Here is a 16,915-nt window from a genome sequence, read left to right as displayed (position 1 = left end):
TATTATTACGTGCAGCCAAGTCCCTTCTGAAAAAGAGCTACATAGCCCAGTGGGGCTTGACCTCGTCCAATAAAAAAGATTGCTTAGTTTTAGTTTCGTCTATGGATCTCTTTGGGTCTCTATGTATCGCTATTGGTCTTCTATGCGTTTCTAGTTCAACTTGATGATAAGCTGCTGTCATGTGTGCCATGTGGCTTCTGAAAAAGAGTAACATAGCTTAATAGTGGGCCTTACCTGGTAAAATCTAAATAGTTTTGTTCAGTGTATAACATCAGCACTGGGGAGTCAAAGGGAGCCAGCTGTGGTGCTGCCCTCCGACACTATAGTGCACCGTGCCGGCCTTCATTTAGAAACATGCGTTTAGAGTATTTATATTATATGACAACTATACCCATGTGATGATGCTATCAGCCAATTCGTTGTGCTTCTATCATTTGTGATAGACAGGTCACTTCTGAAAAAGAGCCACTACATCGCTGAGTGGGGCCTTAGCTTAGTTTATTTTTTTGTTCAGTCTATGGGTCTCTACGTATTCCTACGGGTCTCTATGTATCTATGTGGGTCTCTATGCGTCTGTTATTTCCACCTGATAATGATATCAGCCACTTCGTTGAACTGATTTCTTTTGTGATAGCCAGGTCGCTTCTGAAAAAGAGCTACATAGGCCAGTATCTGGTCAAATAAAAACGTAGTTTAAAAGGCTAGTTTATTTGGTTACTTACAGATGGACGGAGAGACAGACTTCAACGCCTTAACCCTTAATTTGAAACCGTTGTGTAAAAAAGTACACTTAGGAAATCTGCTTTAAACATCTCGCGATTTATTCCCTCAAGAAGAAGAATCTTTATAATAATCATAATAATCAGGGTTTCCCCATTTTACGACCAAACGAATATAAATTAAACGAGACAGATACAAATCAACACAATTTTGCAATAATAACAATAAGGATGATGTTAATACTAATCATTGCGTGAATACTGATAGCCCGGGAATCGATCGTGGGAGAGAGAGACAAAGAGATAAGAAAGAGATAAGAAAAAGGCGAGCGGCAGTGAGTGAGGGAAGAGGGAATGGGGGGTTCCCACAGAGGCCGACTGGTGCCTTGGTGGGGAAGAGGACTGTTCTGTTAAGTGACGCCACCCCACGTGCCACGTGACACTCCGCCATCTTAGTGACGTCATACTCCCACGCCAACGAGCGCGTCGGTGGGGTGTTTTAACGATATTTCGAGAATTTCCAAAAATCGGCAGAATGATAGAGGCCGACTGGTGCCTCGGTGGGGGGGGGGACGACTGCTTTGCTAAGTGATGCCACCCCCACGTGCCACATGTTATTCCACCATATTAGCGACGTCACACTCCCACGCAGTCGATCCCGTGGATGGGATCCTTTTACGCACAAATTTCGCGAATTAAACGAAAATCGTCTCAAAGTTCCCCTTCCGCTGTTGATTGGCGAGGTTCTTGGAATCGTACGCAGAAGCCTGCAGTGGGTGGCCTCCCCTACCGCGGAAATAAAACCACCGTATTCTGTGTCTGCTGGGAAACACAGCGGCGCTGCAGAAGCGATAGAACGAGCCCGTGAAGTGTGCAGGGATGGATTTATGATAACGGGAAGTAGGTTCGGCATGCGGTTTTCCGGGTTTTCCCTCCACATTTAGAAAGGTCATGCATTTAGAGATTAGTTTGCTGCCGCTTATAAATGTCCACATGATGATGAAAAGCAGCCACTTCGTTGAGCTGCTATCTTTTGTGATTGCCAAGTCGCTTATGAAAAAAGCAATTTCGCTCGGTGAGTCTTACCTGGTAAAATAATAAATGGTTTCGTTTTTTTGTTTCGTTTAAGTCTGCACAGATACTTGTGGCAGAAACATGCAAACAATCTTCGGTCTCTGCATTTGTATGGGCCTCTATGATTTACGGTCTCTATAAGTATGGGTCTCTGAGTTTGTATAATCAATATCACGCGTTTAGAGTATTTATCTTCTGTTATAAATGTCCAAGTGATTATAAGCCACTTCGTTGAGCTGAAAAACGGCCATATAGTTCAGTGGGGCCTTACCTGGTAAAAAAAAAAAATTGTTTAGTTTATTTGATAGCATGCTCAAACCCATCATGAGCCCATTAGGTCGTTCACTTTGCTTGGCATTGCTTCCCATTGGTGTGCACCGTCGGCTTCACGCACGGGGTACAAACAACAAAAACGACGACAAAAATCCCTCCATCTTTTTTTTTGTCTCCACGGGACAAGTTCTGTCACGCAGCAGCGCCCTCCCCCCCTCTCCTTTGTGACGATGGCCCCTTCGCCCCGCCTTCCTCGCCTCGCCTCGCCCCGCCCCGCCCCCTCACCTCGCCCCACCCCCACCCCGCCCCACCCATCGCGCACAACAACTTGACGTGGACTCAACAATGGCAACGACGGAACCGGCGCCGGAAACACCTCACGACATCATGAAGGCCGCGTGGACCTACGTGTTGTATGTAGTGTGTGTGGGGAGCGGTAGTGTAGCGGTTAGTGCTACACTGCGCTATGAACCAGGCATCCCGAGTTCGATTCTCGCTCAAGGCCAACACCAGTTACGATTATTTGAGCCGGTCCTAGGCCTCTCCTAGGTCGACTCTGCCTAAATTGAGTACCTGGTACTATGTGTAAAAACATTACCACTAGGGAGACAAAGGCGGCCAGGGGTGGGGTTGGCCACCCACCCCCTCGTGTGCCGTGCAGGCCTTCACAGATGCTACTCGCTAACAGCACTTGCCCCCAATAGTCTGCTAAAGGCTATACGGGGGAACTTTGTCTCTATGTATCATTGTTTTGTGTGTGTGTGGAGTTGCGTTCACCCGGCGGTTTGTGTTACGTTTCATGCAGATTACATAAGGCACTTTTTGCACCCCACAAGGGAGATAAGAGCCGGTTGGGAGAGAGAGGGAGAGGAAAAAAGAGGGACGAGAGAAAGGGAGGAGCGAGAGAGATCGAGGAGATAGGAGTGAGAGGGGGAGATGAGTGAGAGAGATAGGGGTAGAGAGAGGTACGTTAGATAAGGAGTGAGAGGAGAGAGGAGTAGAGAGACGAGAGAGCGAGATAAGGTGGAGAGATAGCGAGTGAGAGGGGGGGAGAGACAAGGATGAAAGGGGAAGAAAGATAGCAGAGGGGTAGAGGGAAGAGAGAGGGACGAGAGATAAGGAGGAATGAGAGAGCGAGTGAGAGAAAGAGGTGGTGGAGGAGAGAGATGATGACAATGAGAGAAATGGGGAGACAGGAGGAGAGGGAGGAAAGAGACGGAGTGAGATGGACGAGAGAGGGGATGAGGGAGCGAGAGGTCAAGGTAGATAAGATTGATCGTAAAAAAAAGAGAGAGGGAGAGAGTGGGACGAGGGAGATGAGAGGAGGGGAGAATGAAGAGAGGGAGAGAGGAAGAGGGGTCAGGAGAGAGAGAAGAGAGGGACAGGTCAAGACAGAGAAGATTGAGAGAGGGAGATAGGTGGACGAGGGAAAGGGGGAGAGGAGGGGGGAATGAAGAGAGGGAGAGCGAGGAAAGAGAGGAGGGAGAGAGAGGGAGGATAGGTTGAGAGGGGAAGAGAAGTCAGGAGAGAGAGAGTTGAGAGAGAAGGCAGCTATTGATAGTGAACGCGGTGAGTTTCACGTCATTTTCTCCCACGTGCCGTTGATGTCCGACGTTCTGCTCCACCTGCCGGGAGATTCTTCAGGAGCGCCCACACATTTTTCTAAAATTATTCGTTCCTTCGTTAATTTATCCTACAACAGCAGCAGCGTGCCCAGTCTCCCCCCTCCCCACTTCCAAAGAATGGCGAGCGGCCAGCAACAAGCAGCGCCATCAGAGGCGTCGATAGCGGACGGCTCAGCCCACTACCCACACACATCCCCGCCCCCCCCGAAACGTCGTACAATCGCGCCCAACAGCAGCTGCTACTAGTGTTGTTGCTTCTGCTGCAACTGCTGCCACTGCTGATACTTCTGCTGCTGCTAAAGCTGATGCTTCAACTGCTACTTCTGCTGCTGCTACAGCTGATGCTATGGTTGATGCTAAATCCTGCTTCTGCTGCTGATGCTCATGCTGTTGCAGCTACTTCAGCTGCTCATGCTGCTACTTCTGCTGCTGCTACAGCTGATGCTACAGCTACCGTTGCAACTACTTCTGCTGCTACAGCTGCTACTTCTGCTGCAACTGATGCTTTAACTGCTACAGCTTCAGGAGTAGCCGAATTGATTTGTTTCATATCGTCGATCTGAATGATCCGATTTGGGGCAGTCGTTCACGATTATGTTGCACGCTGCTGCTACTTCCGCTTCTACAGCTGCTGCTGCTACAGCTGTTGCTGCTACTTCCGCTTCTACAGCTGCTGCTGATGCTACAGCTGTTGCTGCTGCTACTTCCGCTTCTACAGCTGCTGTTGATGCTACAGCTGTTGCTGCTACTTCTTCTGCTTCTACAGCTGCTGCTGCTGATGCGGTGGCGATGATCCGAATTAGTTTACGCGTGACGAACGCACACTCACAACTCTCACTCGCTAAGGCAGTGGTCTTATCGGCGATCGCATTGGGGGTGGTGAGGAGCAAGGTGGTCTGCATCGTTGGTTTTAGAGGTGACCGATTACTTTTCCGTTGCGTGTAGCCAATTCAAGATGTTTCTTGTTCATGTTTTTGTTTTGTTGCGGTTGCACCCGAGTCAAGAGCCGCATGACTCACAGGGTTATACCTAATAAATGAAACTTAAAACTGAAAGCTGAAAAAACGTTCTCTCGCGCGCGCATGTGTCTGTGTGTGGACGGGAGCGGTGGCGGGAGCAGTTAGCGCTACGCTGCACTACGAACTCGGAAACCCGAGTTCGATTCCCGCTCACGGCCACCAACACTAAGTGACGATTATCTGAACCGGTCCTGGGCCTCCCCTATGTCAGCTCAGCCTCAAATGAGTACCCGGTGCGTTGTGCAGTAAACATCGCCACTGGGGAGACAAAGGCGGCCGGGTGGGCGTGGTGCTGGCCACCCACCCCCTCGTGTACCACAGTGCCGGCCTCCATAGGTGCTCGCTAACAACACTTGCCCCATTGTGAACCTCACCGACACGGCCATCGTGAACCTCACCGACTTGGTCATTGTGAACCTCACTGACACGACCATTGTGAACCTCACTGACACGGCCATTGTGAACCTCACTGACACGGCCATTGTGAACCTCACTGACACGGCCATTGTGAACCTCACCGACATGGCCATTGTGAACCTCACCGACACGGCAATTGTGAAACTCACCGACACGGCCATTGTGAAACTCACCGACACGGCCATCTTGAACCTCACCGACACGGCCATCTTGAACCTCACCGACACGGCCATCGTGAACTTCACAACCTCCCTATGCTAAGGGCCAGGAGGGCTTCAACGACTCCTCTGAGCCTCACGAGCCATTCACTCGTCCGACCCACGACATACAGCACCGTCTTACAGCTTTGGTAACTGTTGAGTTGCTACAAATGTTCACACGATCGAGCCATAACCAACTCGCCCAACACACCGACGAGAGAGATAGGGTGGGGGCGGGTTTTGTACTGCACTGCCCCTATGCTCACCCACCCCTCATACACGCGAGACACCCCCACCACTACCACCACTGATACCACCACTGCCACCACTCCCACCAGCAGCACCATCACAACCACCACCACTACCACCACCACTACCACCACTGCCACCACCACTGCCAACACCGCCACTACCACTTTCACCACCACCACCACTGCTACCACCAAAGCCACTACCACCACTGCCACAGCTACTACCACTGCCACCACCACTACCACCACTGTCACCACCACTACCACCACCACAACCACAGCCACTACCACCGCTACCGCCACTGCCACCGCCGCCACTACCCCGACCGGCGGCAGGCGGCGTGGCGAGCCATCAGAAGTCTTTGTCCCAGCCCGAGTCGTCGTCTGGGGGAGGGCTCTCTGTGTCCTCGGGGAAGCTGTCGAAGTTGCTCGTGTCCGTGGGGGAGCTCACCTGGGGACAGGTGGGACACACACAAACACAAGGGTACAGAAACAGATCCCCCCGTGTAGCCCCTAACAGACTGTTGGGGCCATTGCTGTTAGTGAATTTGCACCCACTCACTCACCCACTTACTCAATAATCCACCCACTCATTCACCCTCCCACTCACTCACCCACTTACTCACCCACTCATTCACTCACTCACTCACTCACCACTCAATCACCACTCACTCCTCCACTGATTCACCCACTCAGTTATCCACTCACTCACCCACCCACTCACTCACCCACTCAATTACTTACTCACCCACTCGCCCACTCACCTACTCACCCACTCATTCACATACTCACCCACTCCTTCACTCACCCACTCATTCACTCACTCACTCACTTACCCACTTACTCACCCACTCATTGACCCATTCACTCACTCACCCACTCACTCACCCACTCACCCCCTCAATTACTACTCACCCACTCATTCACTAACTTACCCACTCACTCACCCACTCAATTACTTACTCACCCACTCATTCACTCACCCATTCACTGACACCCTCACTCAGTGACTCACCCACTCACTCACCCATTCATTTACTCATTCACACTCACCCACGCATTCACTCACCCACCCACTCATTCACTCACGCATTCATTTACTCACCTACTCACACACTCACCCACCCACTCACTGACCCACCCTCTACAACGATCTCCCGTGTAGGCTGTAACAGATAGACTGTTGGGGAAAGTGATGTTAGTAGCTAGCCCTTACAAAATGTTTAATCTATTTGGTGTTTGAACATCTTAACAGAACTCCTGATTAATTGTCACATACTTGAATACTTTTCCCATAGATAAAACATTTTTAGATTTGAAGTTCTCGTGAATGCAGAGATCCATACTCTTTTGTTCTTTCGGTAAAGTCACGTAGGTATAAAATAAAATACATTTAATGTATTTATTTTATTTTATGCCTACGTGACTTTACCGAAAGAACGAAAGAGTATAAAACATTGTTTTCTATGTTACCAGGTGTAAGGCCCCACTAAGCTTCGTAGCTATTTCATCAGAAGCAACCTGAGCCATCACAAATGAAAGCAGCTCAAGCAAATGGCTGATATCATCACCATCATCATAATCACGTCGACATTCATAGCAGCAGCCAAATCACTCTCTAAATGCGTGGTGATGTCCATTCTAAATGTCGAGGGGAAAAAGAAAAAGGAGGACCCGGAGAAAAATATATGCAGTGACCACCACGGGAAGAGAAACGCAGACTCCAAATATATAGCAGCAGGCATCGGCAGGGTCGAGATCGAACCCACGACCTCCTGTAGACCAGGTACAGGATAGCCCTTGACTCACCTTGGGGATGATGGGGGGAGTGAGAGTGCCCTTCCTGAGACCTTCCCAATTGAAGCCTTCAAACCACCTGTTCATAGAGATACACAGAGATATACATAGAGATACATGGAGACCCATAGAAATACACAGAAAGACACGTAGATACACACACTTTGAAGGGAGTGAGATGGGACAGATGGGGATTCGTCCACATACTTTGAAGGAAGTGAGATGGGACAGATGGGGATTAGTCCACACACTTTGAAGAAAGTGAGATGGGACAGATGGGGATTAGTGCACACTTTGAAGGGAGTAAGATGGGACAGACAGTGAATAGTCCACACAGAGTGAGATGGCAAAGATGGGGAATAGTTCACACAGCTTGCTGTACCGCCTTCTGGCTAGAGCCAGGGGGTAGTTCACCTCCTAGATGCCCACGCACTCACGGGGCAGAAGAGAAATGAGTTTGGCTCCGTCCGTGTATGATCCAACAACCTGCCTTATGGCTGCCTCTGACACTCACTTGTGTTTCTGAATGTCCCTCACTCCGTTCTTCATGTTCCCAAGCCTCTCCGTGGGATTGTCCCTGTGGACACACACACACCGGTAAAGACACAATCACAACAACCGCCATTCGCCACTAAGGGCGGTGACGTCACCACGACGCTTGTGCCAGGCCATGTGCACCTTGAGGCCACACACACGTACACACAGGTGAAGATACACACAGATACACACACTTCTACAAAAGATAAAGATCCCCCGTATAGACTAAGGCAAGTGCTGTTAGCGAGCACCTATGAAGGCCGAAACGCCACACGAGGGGTGGGTGGCCAGCACCACAGCTGGCTGCCTTTGTCTCCCTAGTGGTGATGTTTTACACACCGCACCAGGTACTCATTTGAGGCTGAGACGACCTAGATAAGGCCCAGGGCCGGTTCAGAAAATCGTCACTGGTGGTGTTGACCGTGAGTGGGAATCGAACTCAGGTCGCCAGGTTCGTAGTGCAGCATAGCGCTAACAGCCACACTACAGCTCCCCACACACGGGCACATATACAAATACGCACAGGTACACATACATCTACACTCACAGGTACACACACAGGTACACACACAGGTACACAGAGGTACAATTAGATGACTAGCATCCTCTTGCACGTACACACAACTACCCCACTAGCCACCACCCACTCCCCCGTCCTCCCCCAATCTTTCCCAATCAGAATCAGCATCTGCACATGAGGAATCCAATGAGCTGCAAAGCTCTTTATCACAGATGTCCAACTCACCTCCCCTCCCCCACCCTTCGCCCCCCATTCCGCCTCCATCCCCACCACTTCTCACTTCCCCTTCCCACCTCCCCCCCCACTCTTCCCTCCCTCCCCCAATCCCCTCCCCAATCCCCCTCCCTCCCCCCCATCCCCCCACTCGCCCCCTCACTCCCCCATCCATCCACTCCCCAACTCCCTCCCTCCCTCACCCCCTCCCTCGCCCCCCTCCCTCGCCCCCCTCCCTCGCCCCCCTCCCTCGCCCCCCTCCCTCCCTCGCCCCCCTCCCTCCCTCGCCCCCTCCCTCGCCACCCTCCCTCGCCCCCCTCCCTCGCCCCCCTCCCTCGCCCCCCTCCCTCGCCCCCCTCCCTCGCTCCCTCCCTCGCCTCCTCCCGCCTCCCTCTCCCCCTCCCTCCCCAACTCCCCTCCCTCCCCCATGCCCCCACCTCCACTTCCCACCCCCCTACCCCATACCGGCAGAGCTTCTTGATGAGGATGGCTGCGTTCTTGGGGATGCGTTTGGGGAACTCCACCATGTCGATTCCCCTGAGGATGATGTTGTAAGTCTTCATGGGGTCCGCACCAGAGAACGGGGGGCTGACGCACGGACACAGAGAGAGTGAATGTGTGTGTGTGTATCTGTGTGTGTTCATCTGTGTGTATCTGTGTGTGCGTATCTGTGTGTGTGTATGTGTGTGTGTATATCTGTGAATATGTGTGTCTGTGTGTGTGTTTCTGTGTGTGTTCATCTGTGTGTATGTATCTGTGTGTGTGTATCATTGTGTATCTGTGTGTATGTGTCGCTGTGTGTGTATCTGTATTATCTTCTTAGGTTTTTTCGGTAAAGTCACGTAGAAAGTAAAATAAAATAAAAAACAACGTAAAATACGTGACTTTACCGAAAAAACCTAAGAAGATGATTCCTTGCAGTCACGAAAGCTTCAAATCTAGAATGTATCTGTATTATGAGTACCTGGTGTGGTGTGTAGTAAACATCGCCACTGGGGAGACAAAGGCGGGCGGGCGGGCGTGGTACTGGCCACCCACCCCCTCGTGTGCCGTTCTGGCCTTTGTAGGTGCTCGCTAACAGCACTTGACCCAACAGTCTGTTACAGGCTATACGGAGGATCTTTGTCTGTGTGTATCTGCCACGATCATGTCCTCCCTTCTCTACGCTTGTGAAACGTGGAACCCCCTAATGGAACATCTTCGCCGGTTAAAAACATTTAGGCTAGCCTGCCTACGATCCATCTTAGGTTTAACCAGGCTGGATTGTGTCAGGAGCTCACATATCCTTGAAAGATTTGGACATTGTCCCATGAGTGAGCTCCTCCGGCAGGCAAGGCTGCGTTGGCTGGGTCATGTAGCCCGCATGCCCTGCCACTGCATGCCTAAACAGCTTTTGTTCAGCCAGATAAAGGGGGGTAAACGGGCGCGGCACGGGCTAGAGAAGAGATTCGAGTGATGTGGTACAGGAGGATGTGGAGCTGAATGGACTTGCCGATGACTGGTACCAGCGGTGTCAAGATCGGCCTCTATGGAGGAGGCTCGTGAAGGACGCTACTGGGCAGTTGTAGGCAGTCGCCCTCCAGCAACAATGGAGGGCTGAGGAACGGCGTTCACAACAACGAGCGGAGCGCCGGGTGGCTAAAGCACAGCAAGTTGGCACAGTAGGGGGCACAGGTGGTGCATCGGCCAAGTCATCTCCGTCAGTCAACCCATGGCACCTGGGTCTATCCCGTGACCTCCTGCCAGCAGGCGTTCGACACTTCACGTGGCCTTAATATGCACATAGCCTGGCACAAATGGGGTGGTGATGTCACCGCAACTTAGTGGGGAATGGCGATTGTTGTTGTATGTATGTGTGTGTATCTGCGTGTATGTGTGTGTGTATATGTGTATGTGTCTGTGTGTATGTGTGTGTCTGTGTGTGTATGTGTGTGTATGTGTCTATGTGTGTGTCTTTGCCGGTTGGAAATATTTAGGCTGGCCTGCCTACGATCCATCCTGGGTTTAACCAGGCTGGATTGTGTGAGGAGCTCACAAGTCCTTGAAAGATCTGGGCAAAGTCCCATCAGTGAGCTCCTCCGGCAGGCAAGGCTGCGTTGGCTGGGTCATGTAGCCCGCATGCCCAGCCACCGCATGCCTAAACAGCTTTTGTTCGGCCGGATCGAGGGGGCTAAACGGGCGCGGCACGGGCTAGAAAGGAGATGGAGTGATGTGGTACAGGAGGACGTGGAGCTGAGTGGACTTGCCGATGACTGGTACCAGCGGTGTCAAGATCGGCCTCAGTGGAGGAGGCTCGTGAAGGACGCTACTGGGCAGTTGGAGGCAGTCGCCCTCCAACAACAACGGAGGGCGGAGGAGCGACGCTCACAACAACGAGTGGAGCGCCGGGTGGCTAAAGCACAGCAAGTTGGTACAGTAGGGGGCACAGGTGGTGCATCAGCCAGTCATCTCGGTCATCTCGGTCAGTCGACCCGTGGCACCTGGGTCTGCCCCGTGACCTACCTGCCAGCGGGCGTTCGACACTTCACGTGGCCTCAAGGTGCACATGGCCTGGCACAAGCGTCGTGGTGACGTCACCGCCACTTAGTGGTGAATGGCGGTTGTTGTTGTTGTATGTGTGTATGTGTGTGTGTATGTGTGTGTGTATCTTTATGTTTATGTATGTGTCTGCGTGTATCTACGTATGTATGTGCCTGTGTGTGTGTATCTACGTATGTGTGTATGTGTGTGTGTGTATGTGTGTGTATCTGTAAGTCTTCATGGGGTCCGAGCCACACAACAGGGTTTGCCACACGGACACAGAGAGAGAGAGTGTGTGTATAAAGGGCTTGTCATTGTGTATCTGTGCGTATCGGTGTGTGTACCTGTGTTTGTATATCTACGTGCGTTTGTATTTGTGGGTGTGTATATCTGTGATTGTGTGTGTGTATCTGCGTGTATCCTTGGGTGTGTACATCTGTCTTAATGGTGGAGGTAGTAAAGGTTGTGGTGGAAGAGGTGGTGGAGATTATGGGGGTAGTGGAGGTGGTACAGGTGATGGTGGTCGTGGAAGTGATGGTGGAGGTGGTGTTTGTGGAGGTGTTGATGGAGGTGGTGGTGATGGAGGTGGTGATGGAGGTGGTGATGGTGGAGGTGGTGATGGTGGAGGTGCTGGTGGAGGGGGTGATGGTGGAGGTGTTGATGGAGGTGGTGGTGATGGAGGTGGTCATGGTGGAGGTGGTGATGGTGGAGGTGGTGATGGTGCTGGTGGAGGGGGTGATGGTGGAGGTGGTGATGGTGGTGGTGGTGGTCATGGTGGAGGTGGTGATGATGGTGGTGATGGTGGTGGAGGTGGTGATGGTGGAGGTTGTAGACTCACCTGCCCGTGAGCAGCTCGTACATGAGGATGCCGAGCGACCAGTAGTCTGCGGAGACGTCGTGGCCCCGGTTGAGGATCACCTCGGGAGCGACGTACTCCGGTGTGCCGCAGAACGTCCAAGTCTTACGGCCCAGGCCGATTCGCTTGGCGAACCCAAAGTCAACCTGGATGAGTGGGTGGGTGGGTACGTGGGTTAGTGAATGAGTGGGTGAGTAGGTGAGTGGGCGGGTGAGTGAGTGGGTGGATGGTACGTGGGTGGGTGGGTGGGTGAGTGGGTGCGTGTATGGGTGGGTGGGTACGTGGGTGGGTGAGTGGTCGGATCGGTGGTGTAGTGGGTGATTGATAGTGGTGATGGTGGTGATACTATACACTACACACTACTATAGACTACACACAGTACACTATACACTACATACTAAACTATAATCTGCAATACACTCCACTGTACACTACACTAATATACACTAAACTATACACTCCACTATACACTACACACACTAGATGACTATGCCCTATGTACTACAATACACTACGCTACTATACACTACTATAGACTACACACATTGCACCATCCACCACACTACACACTACACTACTATGTACTACACTATACTACTGAAGAGGAGTCGGAGACTGGTTTACGCACTGGTTTATTCTTAACCCCACAGCCACACTCGTTCCAAAACCAACCGAACACGCGGATCACAGCCCCTTTTAACCCCTCCATCTCCGCCCTCGTTCCCAATACACACCCTCGTCTCGTACACCTGGTCCGAGTGACGTCAATGCCCTTTAACCTTTGACCCCGGTCGAGTGTATTCCCGTGCGTGTGATTGGTGCATGTTATACTGAGTGCGGAGATTTCATGTCCACGTGGTGCATGTGCGTGAGGGTGGCTCGCAGTTCCCTTACACTACTATACACTATACTACACACTACACTATACACTACTATACACCACACACACTATACGACTACGTGCTACACTATCCACTACACTATAAATAACACTACACACTACACTACACACTATACACTACACTATACAATACCCACTATACTATACACTACACTACAACAACAACAACCGCCATTCTCCACTAAGTGGCTGTGATGTCACCACGATGCTTGTGCCAGGCTATGTGCACCTTGAGGCCATGTGAAGTGTCAAACGCCCGTTGGCAGGAGGGCAGACCCAGATGCCACAGGTAAACTGACCGAGACGACTGGCTGATGCACCACCTGTGCCCCCTACTTTGCCAGCTTGCTGTGCTTTAGCCACCCGGTGCTCCGCTCGTTGTTGTGAGCGTCACTCCTCCGCCCTCCGTTGTTGTTGGAGCGCGACTGCCTCCAACTGCCCAGTAGCGTCCTTCACGAGCCTCCTCCACAGAGGCCGATCTTGACACCGCTGGAACCAGTCATCGGCAAGTCCACTCAGCTCCAAGTCCTCCTGTACCACATCACTCCATCTCTCTCTAGCCCGTGCCGTGCCCATTTAGCTCCCTCGATCCGGCCGAACAAAAGCTGTTTAGGCATGCGGTGGCTGGGCATGTGGGCTACATGGCCCAGCCAAAGCAGCCTTGCCTGCCGGAGGAGATCACCGATGGGACTTTGTCCAAATCTTTCAAGGATTTGTGAGCTCCTCACACAATCCAGCCTGGTTAAACCCAGGATGAATCAGAGGCAGGCCAGACTAAATGTTTCTAACCGATAAAGATGTTCCATTAGGGGGGTCCACGTTTCGCAAGCGCAGAGAAGGGAGGGAATGACCGAGGCCGAGAAGACCTGAAGCTTTGTGCGGAGTGATAGACCAGGTAGCTTCCACACAGCGTTACACAACCGATGAAAAAATAGTGCCACTCGACTGATTCGGAGTGAGACCTCTGCTGTTAAACCGAAGCCGGACATGAGAACACACCCACTATCTCCACAACTGCCCTATCACCAATTGGGAGTTGTGGGGGTGGAGTGTCCTATGGTACAAAATACACAGGCAGGTGCTTAGTTTTGGTGGGGCTGATGGTAAGACCCCACCTCTTGGTGGCAAGCTCCAGGTTTAGCAGCAGCGCGTCCAACTCCTCCTCTGAATGAGCAGCAATAACCAGATCATCGGCATACATAACGTGGTTGAGCAATAGGGAGCCATCCCTTGACCGTTCCTGGGCATCGATCAGCATCCCATTGTATCTGTACCAATTGGAAATTCCTCCGGTACAGCTATTGCAGGCTTCACGAACTACGTGATAAAAATAGATGTTAAATAATGTGGGAGCCAGAGGACATCCCTGTCGCACCCCAAGGTGTACAGGGAATGGCTCTGACTCTCGGCCACGTAGTTTTACCTGCAGCCCGCTCACCATCATGAAGGTCCTTAATGATCGTGAACAGAGGGTCAGGGACTCCGAAAGCACGAAGAACAACCCAGAGCCCAGGCCTACTGATGGTATCATAGGTCTTGACCAGGTCAATAAAGCAGAGATGTAGGTCTTGTTGGATTTCCATACACCTCTGCTGTAGCAGACGGACAGAAAAGATGGCATCTGTGCAGGACTGCCCTTTCCTGAAACCGCAGTGGGGCTCCGCAAGCTTCTCCGCAGCGTGCCTAGCAAGGCGATGTTGAATAATCCTTGCCATGACCTTTCCCGGCACACTGAGGAGTGGGATGTCCCTGGAGTTACAGTCTGTGCGGTCCCCCTTCTTAAAGAGGGGGGCCACTAGGGCATCCTTCCAATTCTGCAGAACCCGTTCAAGGGTCCACACTGTTGTTATGATGTCATGTAGGGCAGTCTGTGCACAAACGCCACCCTCCCTCAGCATTTCGCTTGGGAGATCATCTCTGCCCGGTGCCTTTCCTAGCCTCAGACTCTGGATTGCCTTCGTAACTTCCTCAACTGATGGCACCTCAGCCAGCCACTCATAGGGAGTGACTTCCTCCTCCAATATTTGAGGCACCGCAGCCTAAGCAGGGTCATCCCCACTTTGTCCCACGTTGTTTTCCTGGCTGAGGGATTTCCCCTCCCCCAGGACCTCACATAAATGCTCAGCAAATCTGCAAACCTTTTCCTGGGAGTCGGAGATTGGATCACCGTTCTTTTCTCTAATGATGGAAATAGGTGTGGGGCTGCAGGTTACTTTTTTGATGGAATTAAAGAGCGATTTGTGATTGTGGGCCACTAAGGCAGACTCCATCTCCTCAGCAACTCGCGACCACCACACATCCTTGCAGTGCCTCACAGCTCTCCGTACCTCCGAGCGAAGGCTGCGGTAAGCCTCCTCATTCTCTTTATGCTGTAGCCGATGAGAGTGGGCCTGTCGCTTTTTCTTAGCCAGCTTGAACACCTCCTCTGTCAGCCAGGGTCTCTGGGGAGGTCTAGACCGTGTACCCAAAGCAGCCATTGCAGCTGATTGAGCCACAGTTCTAAACCTCGACCATTTCCCCTCGACATCAGGAGGAGTGGAGGACGATGCCAACCCCAGCCTCAAGTGATGATGAAATTCTCGCTTGCAACTTTCATCAGCTAGTTGGGACCATGTCCCTAAGGGTTTGAATGGGGTCCTGGCTGTACACCCACCACCGGAGTAGAAGAATGGCAGGCACATCTTACAGATGACAAGTCGATGGTCAGTGGGCAGATCAACTTCACGGTAGGTCCTGGTGTCAAGGACATGGGCCCGTATCCCCTGTTCCGTCACTATGTAGTCCAGCAGATGTTCTTGCTTGGACCCGGCATGCATCCATGATGTAGTGTGGATGCGCCAATGCTGGAACAGCGTGTTGGTAATTACAAGCCCATGGGCTGCACAAAAATCTAGCAGCCTCCTGACGTTGTTATTGAGCTGATCTGGCCCATGCCTTCCAATTACTCCAGACCAGGTGGCAGCATCATGACCAACTCGGGCATTGAAGTCACCCAACAAGATGACTTTATCCCGAGGGGCCACTTTAGCTAGCACCTGTGACAGGAGGTCATAGAAGGCATCTGACTCATTGGCCTTGCCTGCATCCCTCCACGGATGTTCGTCTTCAGTGGGGGCATAAGTAACCACGACCACTACTCCTCGCCTCTAGTTGATGGGAAGGCAAGCCCAAATAGCCTGGGGCTTACAGCTTCCCACACCTCACCGCCACGCTCCTACGCCCCCTTCACTCTCTTGTTCAGAAGAAGAGCCACTCCCTGTTGTTTAGCAGTCTCCTGCCCCTAGTGGAGGACTGTCCACCCTTCATGGTGGCAGGAGCCAGAGCCGGTCCACCGGACCTCCTGAATATCACAGAGATCCAGGCGGTACCGGTCCAGCTCCCGACAGACGAGTGGCAGACTCTCCTCCGCAGTGAGCATTCGAACATTCCACCTGGCTACACTTAGTGTTTTTTGTTGTTTCTCGAGGACCCCCGAGGGTAAGGATTCAGTCTCCTGGCTCCGCCAAATGGGGTTTGGCCAGGAGACGTCATAGACGCCTGTCCCTCCGGGGCCTCCGGCACATGCTTATTTATTAAATGTTGCTGTCGTGGTTTAGTGGTAATTATTTCAAGGTGGAGGGGTTACCAGCACCTCGCACCCGTCCAGAGCCCCCATGTAGCCGCTGTGGTGTTTACAAATGCCATGAGGGGAAAGGACAATTGGCCCTCCCTCCACGACACTGCCCATGACAGCATTGCCCGTCCAGCACCACAAGGAGGTAGGGGGATGTTTTGCCGGACCACTACACTACACACTACACTATACACTACACTATACACTACACAACTATACACTGCACACTAAACTCAACACTGCACTACACACTACACATCACTACACATCACTACACACTACACACTACACTATACACTACACTACACACTACACTACTATACACTACACTGCACACTACACATCATTACACACTACACTACACACTACACACGCCAAAA

At 51.8% G+C, this 16,915-nt stretch overlaps 1 protein-coding gene across 4 annotated transcripts in view; it reads right to left on the bottom strand.

Annotated features, from left to right (window-relative positions):
- Nucleotides 1–2,376: 2,376 nt before the first annotated feature.
- The window catches only part of LOC144947530 (cGMP-dependent protein kinase 1-like), a 146,634-nt gene continuing 132,095 nt past the window's right edge, over nt 2,377–16,915 (bottom strand). For 3 of the 4 annotated variants that reach the window (XM_078876750.1, XM_078876749.1, XM_078876751.1), the window contains 5 exons: nt 12,004–12,167; nt 9,111–9,233; nt 7,890–7,952; nt 7,388–7,454; nt 2,377–6,029 (listed from right to left, as the gene is read on the bottom strand). In XM_078876750.1, coding sequence (XP_078732876.1) covers nt 5,931–6,029; nt 7,388–7,454; nt 7,890–7,952; nt 9,111–9,233; nt 12,004–12,167 — 516 coding nt within the window. In that variant the 3' untranslated portion in view covers nt 2,377–5,930. Of the gene's footprint in view, nt 6,030–7,387; nt 7,455–7,889; nt 7,953–9,110; nt 9,234–12,003; nt 12,168–13,221; nt 13,412–16,915 lie in introns of those variants that run through there. The other variant, XR_013640075.1, reaches the window with a different exon arrangement.

The sequence above is a fragment of the Lampetra fluviatilis genome, chromosome 45 (assembly GCF_964198595.1).
Source record: "Lampetra fluviatilis chromosome 45, kcLamFluv1.1, whole genome shotgun sequence".
In the NCBI taxonomy this organism is placed as follows: Eukaryota; Metazoa; Chordata; class Hyperoartia; order Petromyzontiformes; family Petromyzontidae; genus Lampetra; species Lampetra fluviatilis.
The sequence above is the reverse complement of the archived record's forward strand: the minus strand, read 5'-3'. Positions and strand labels throughout refer to the sequence as shown.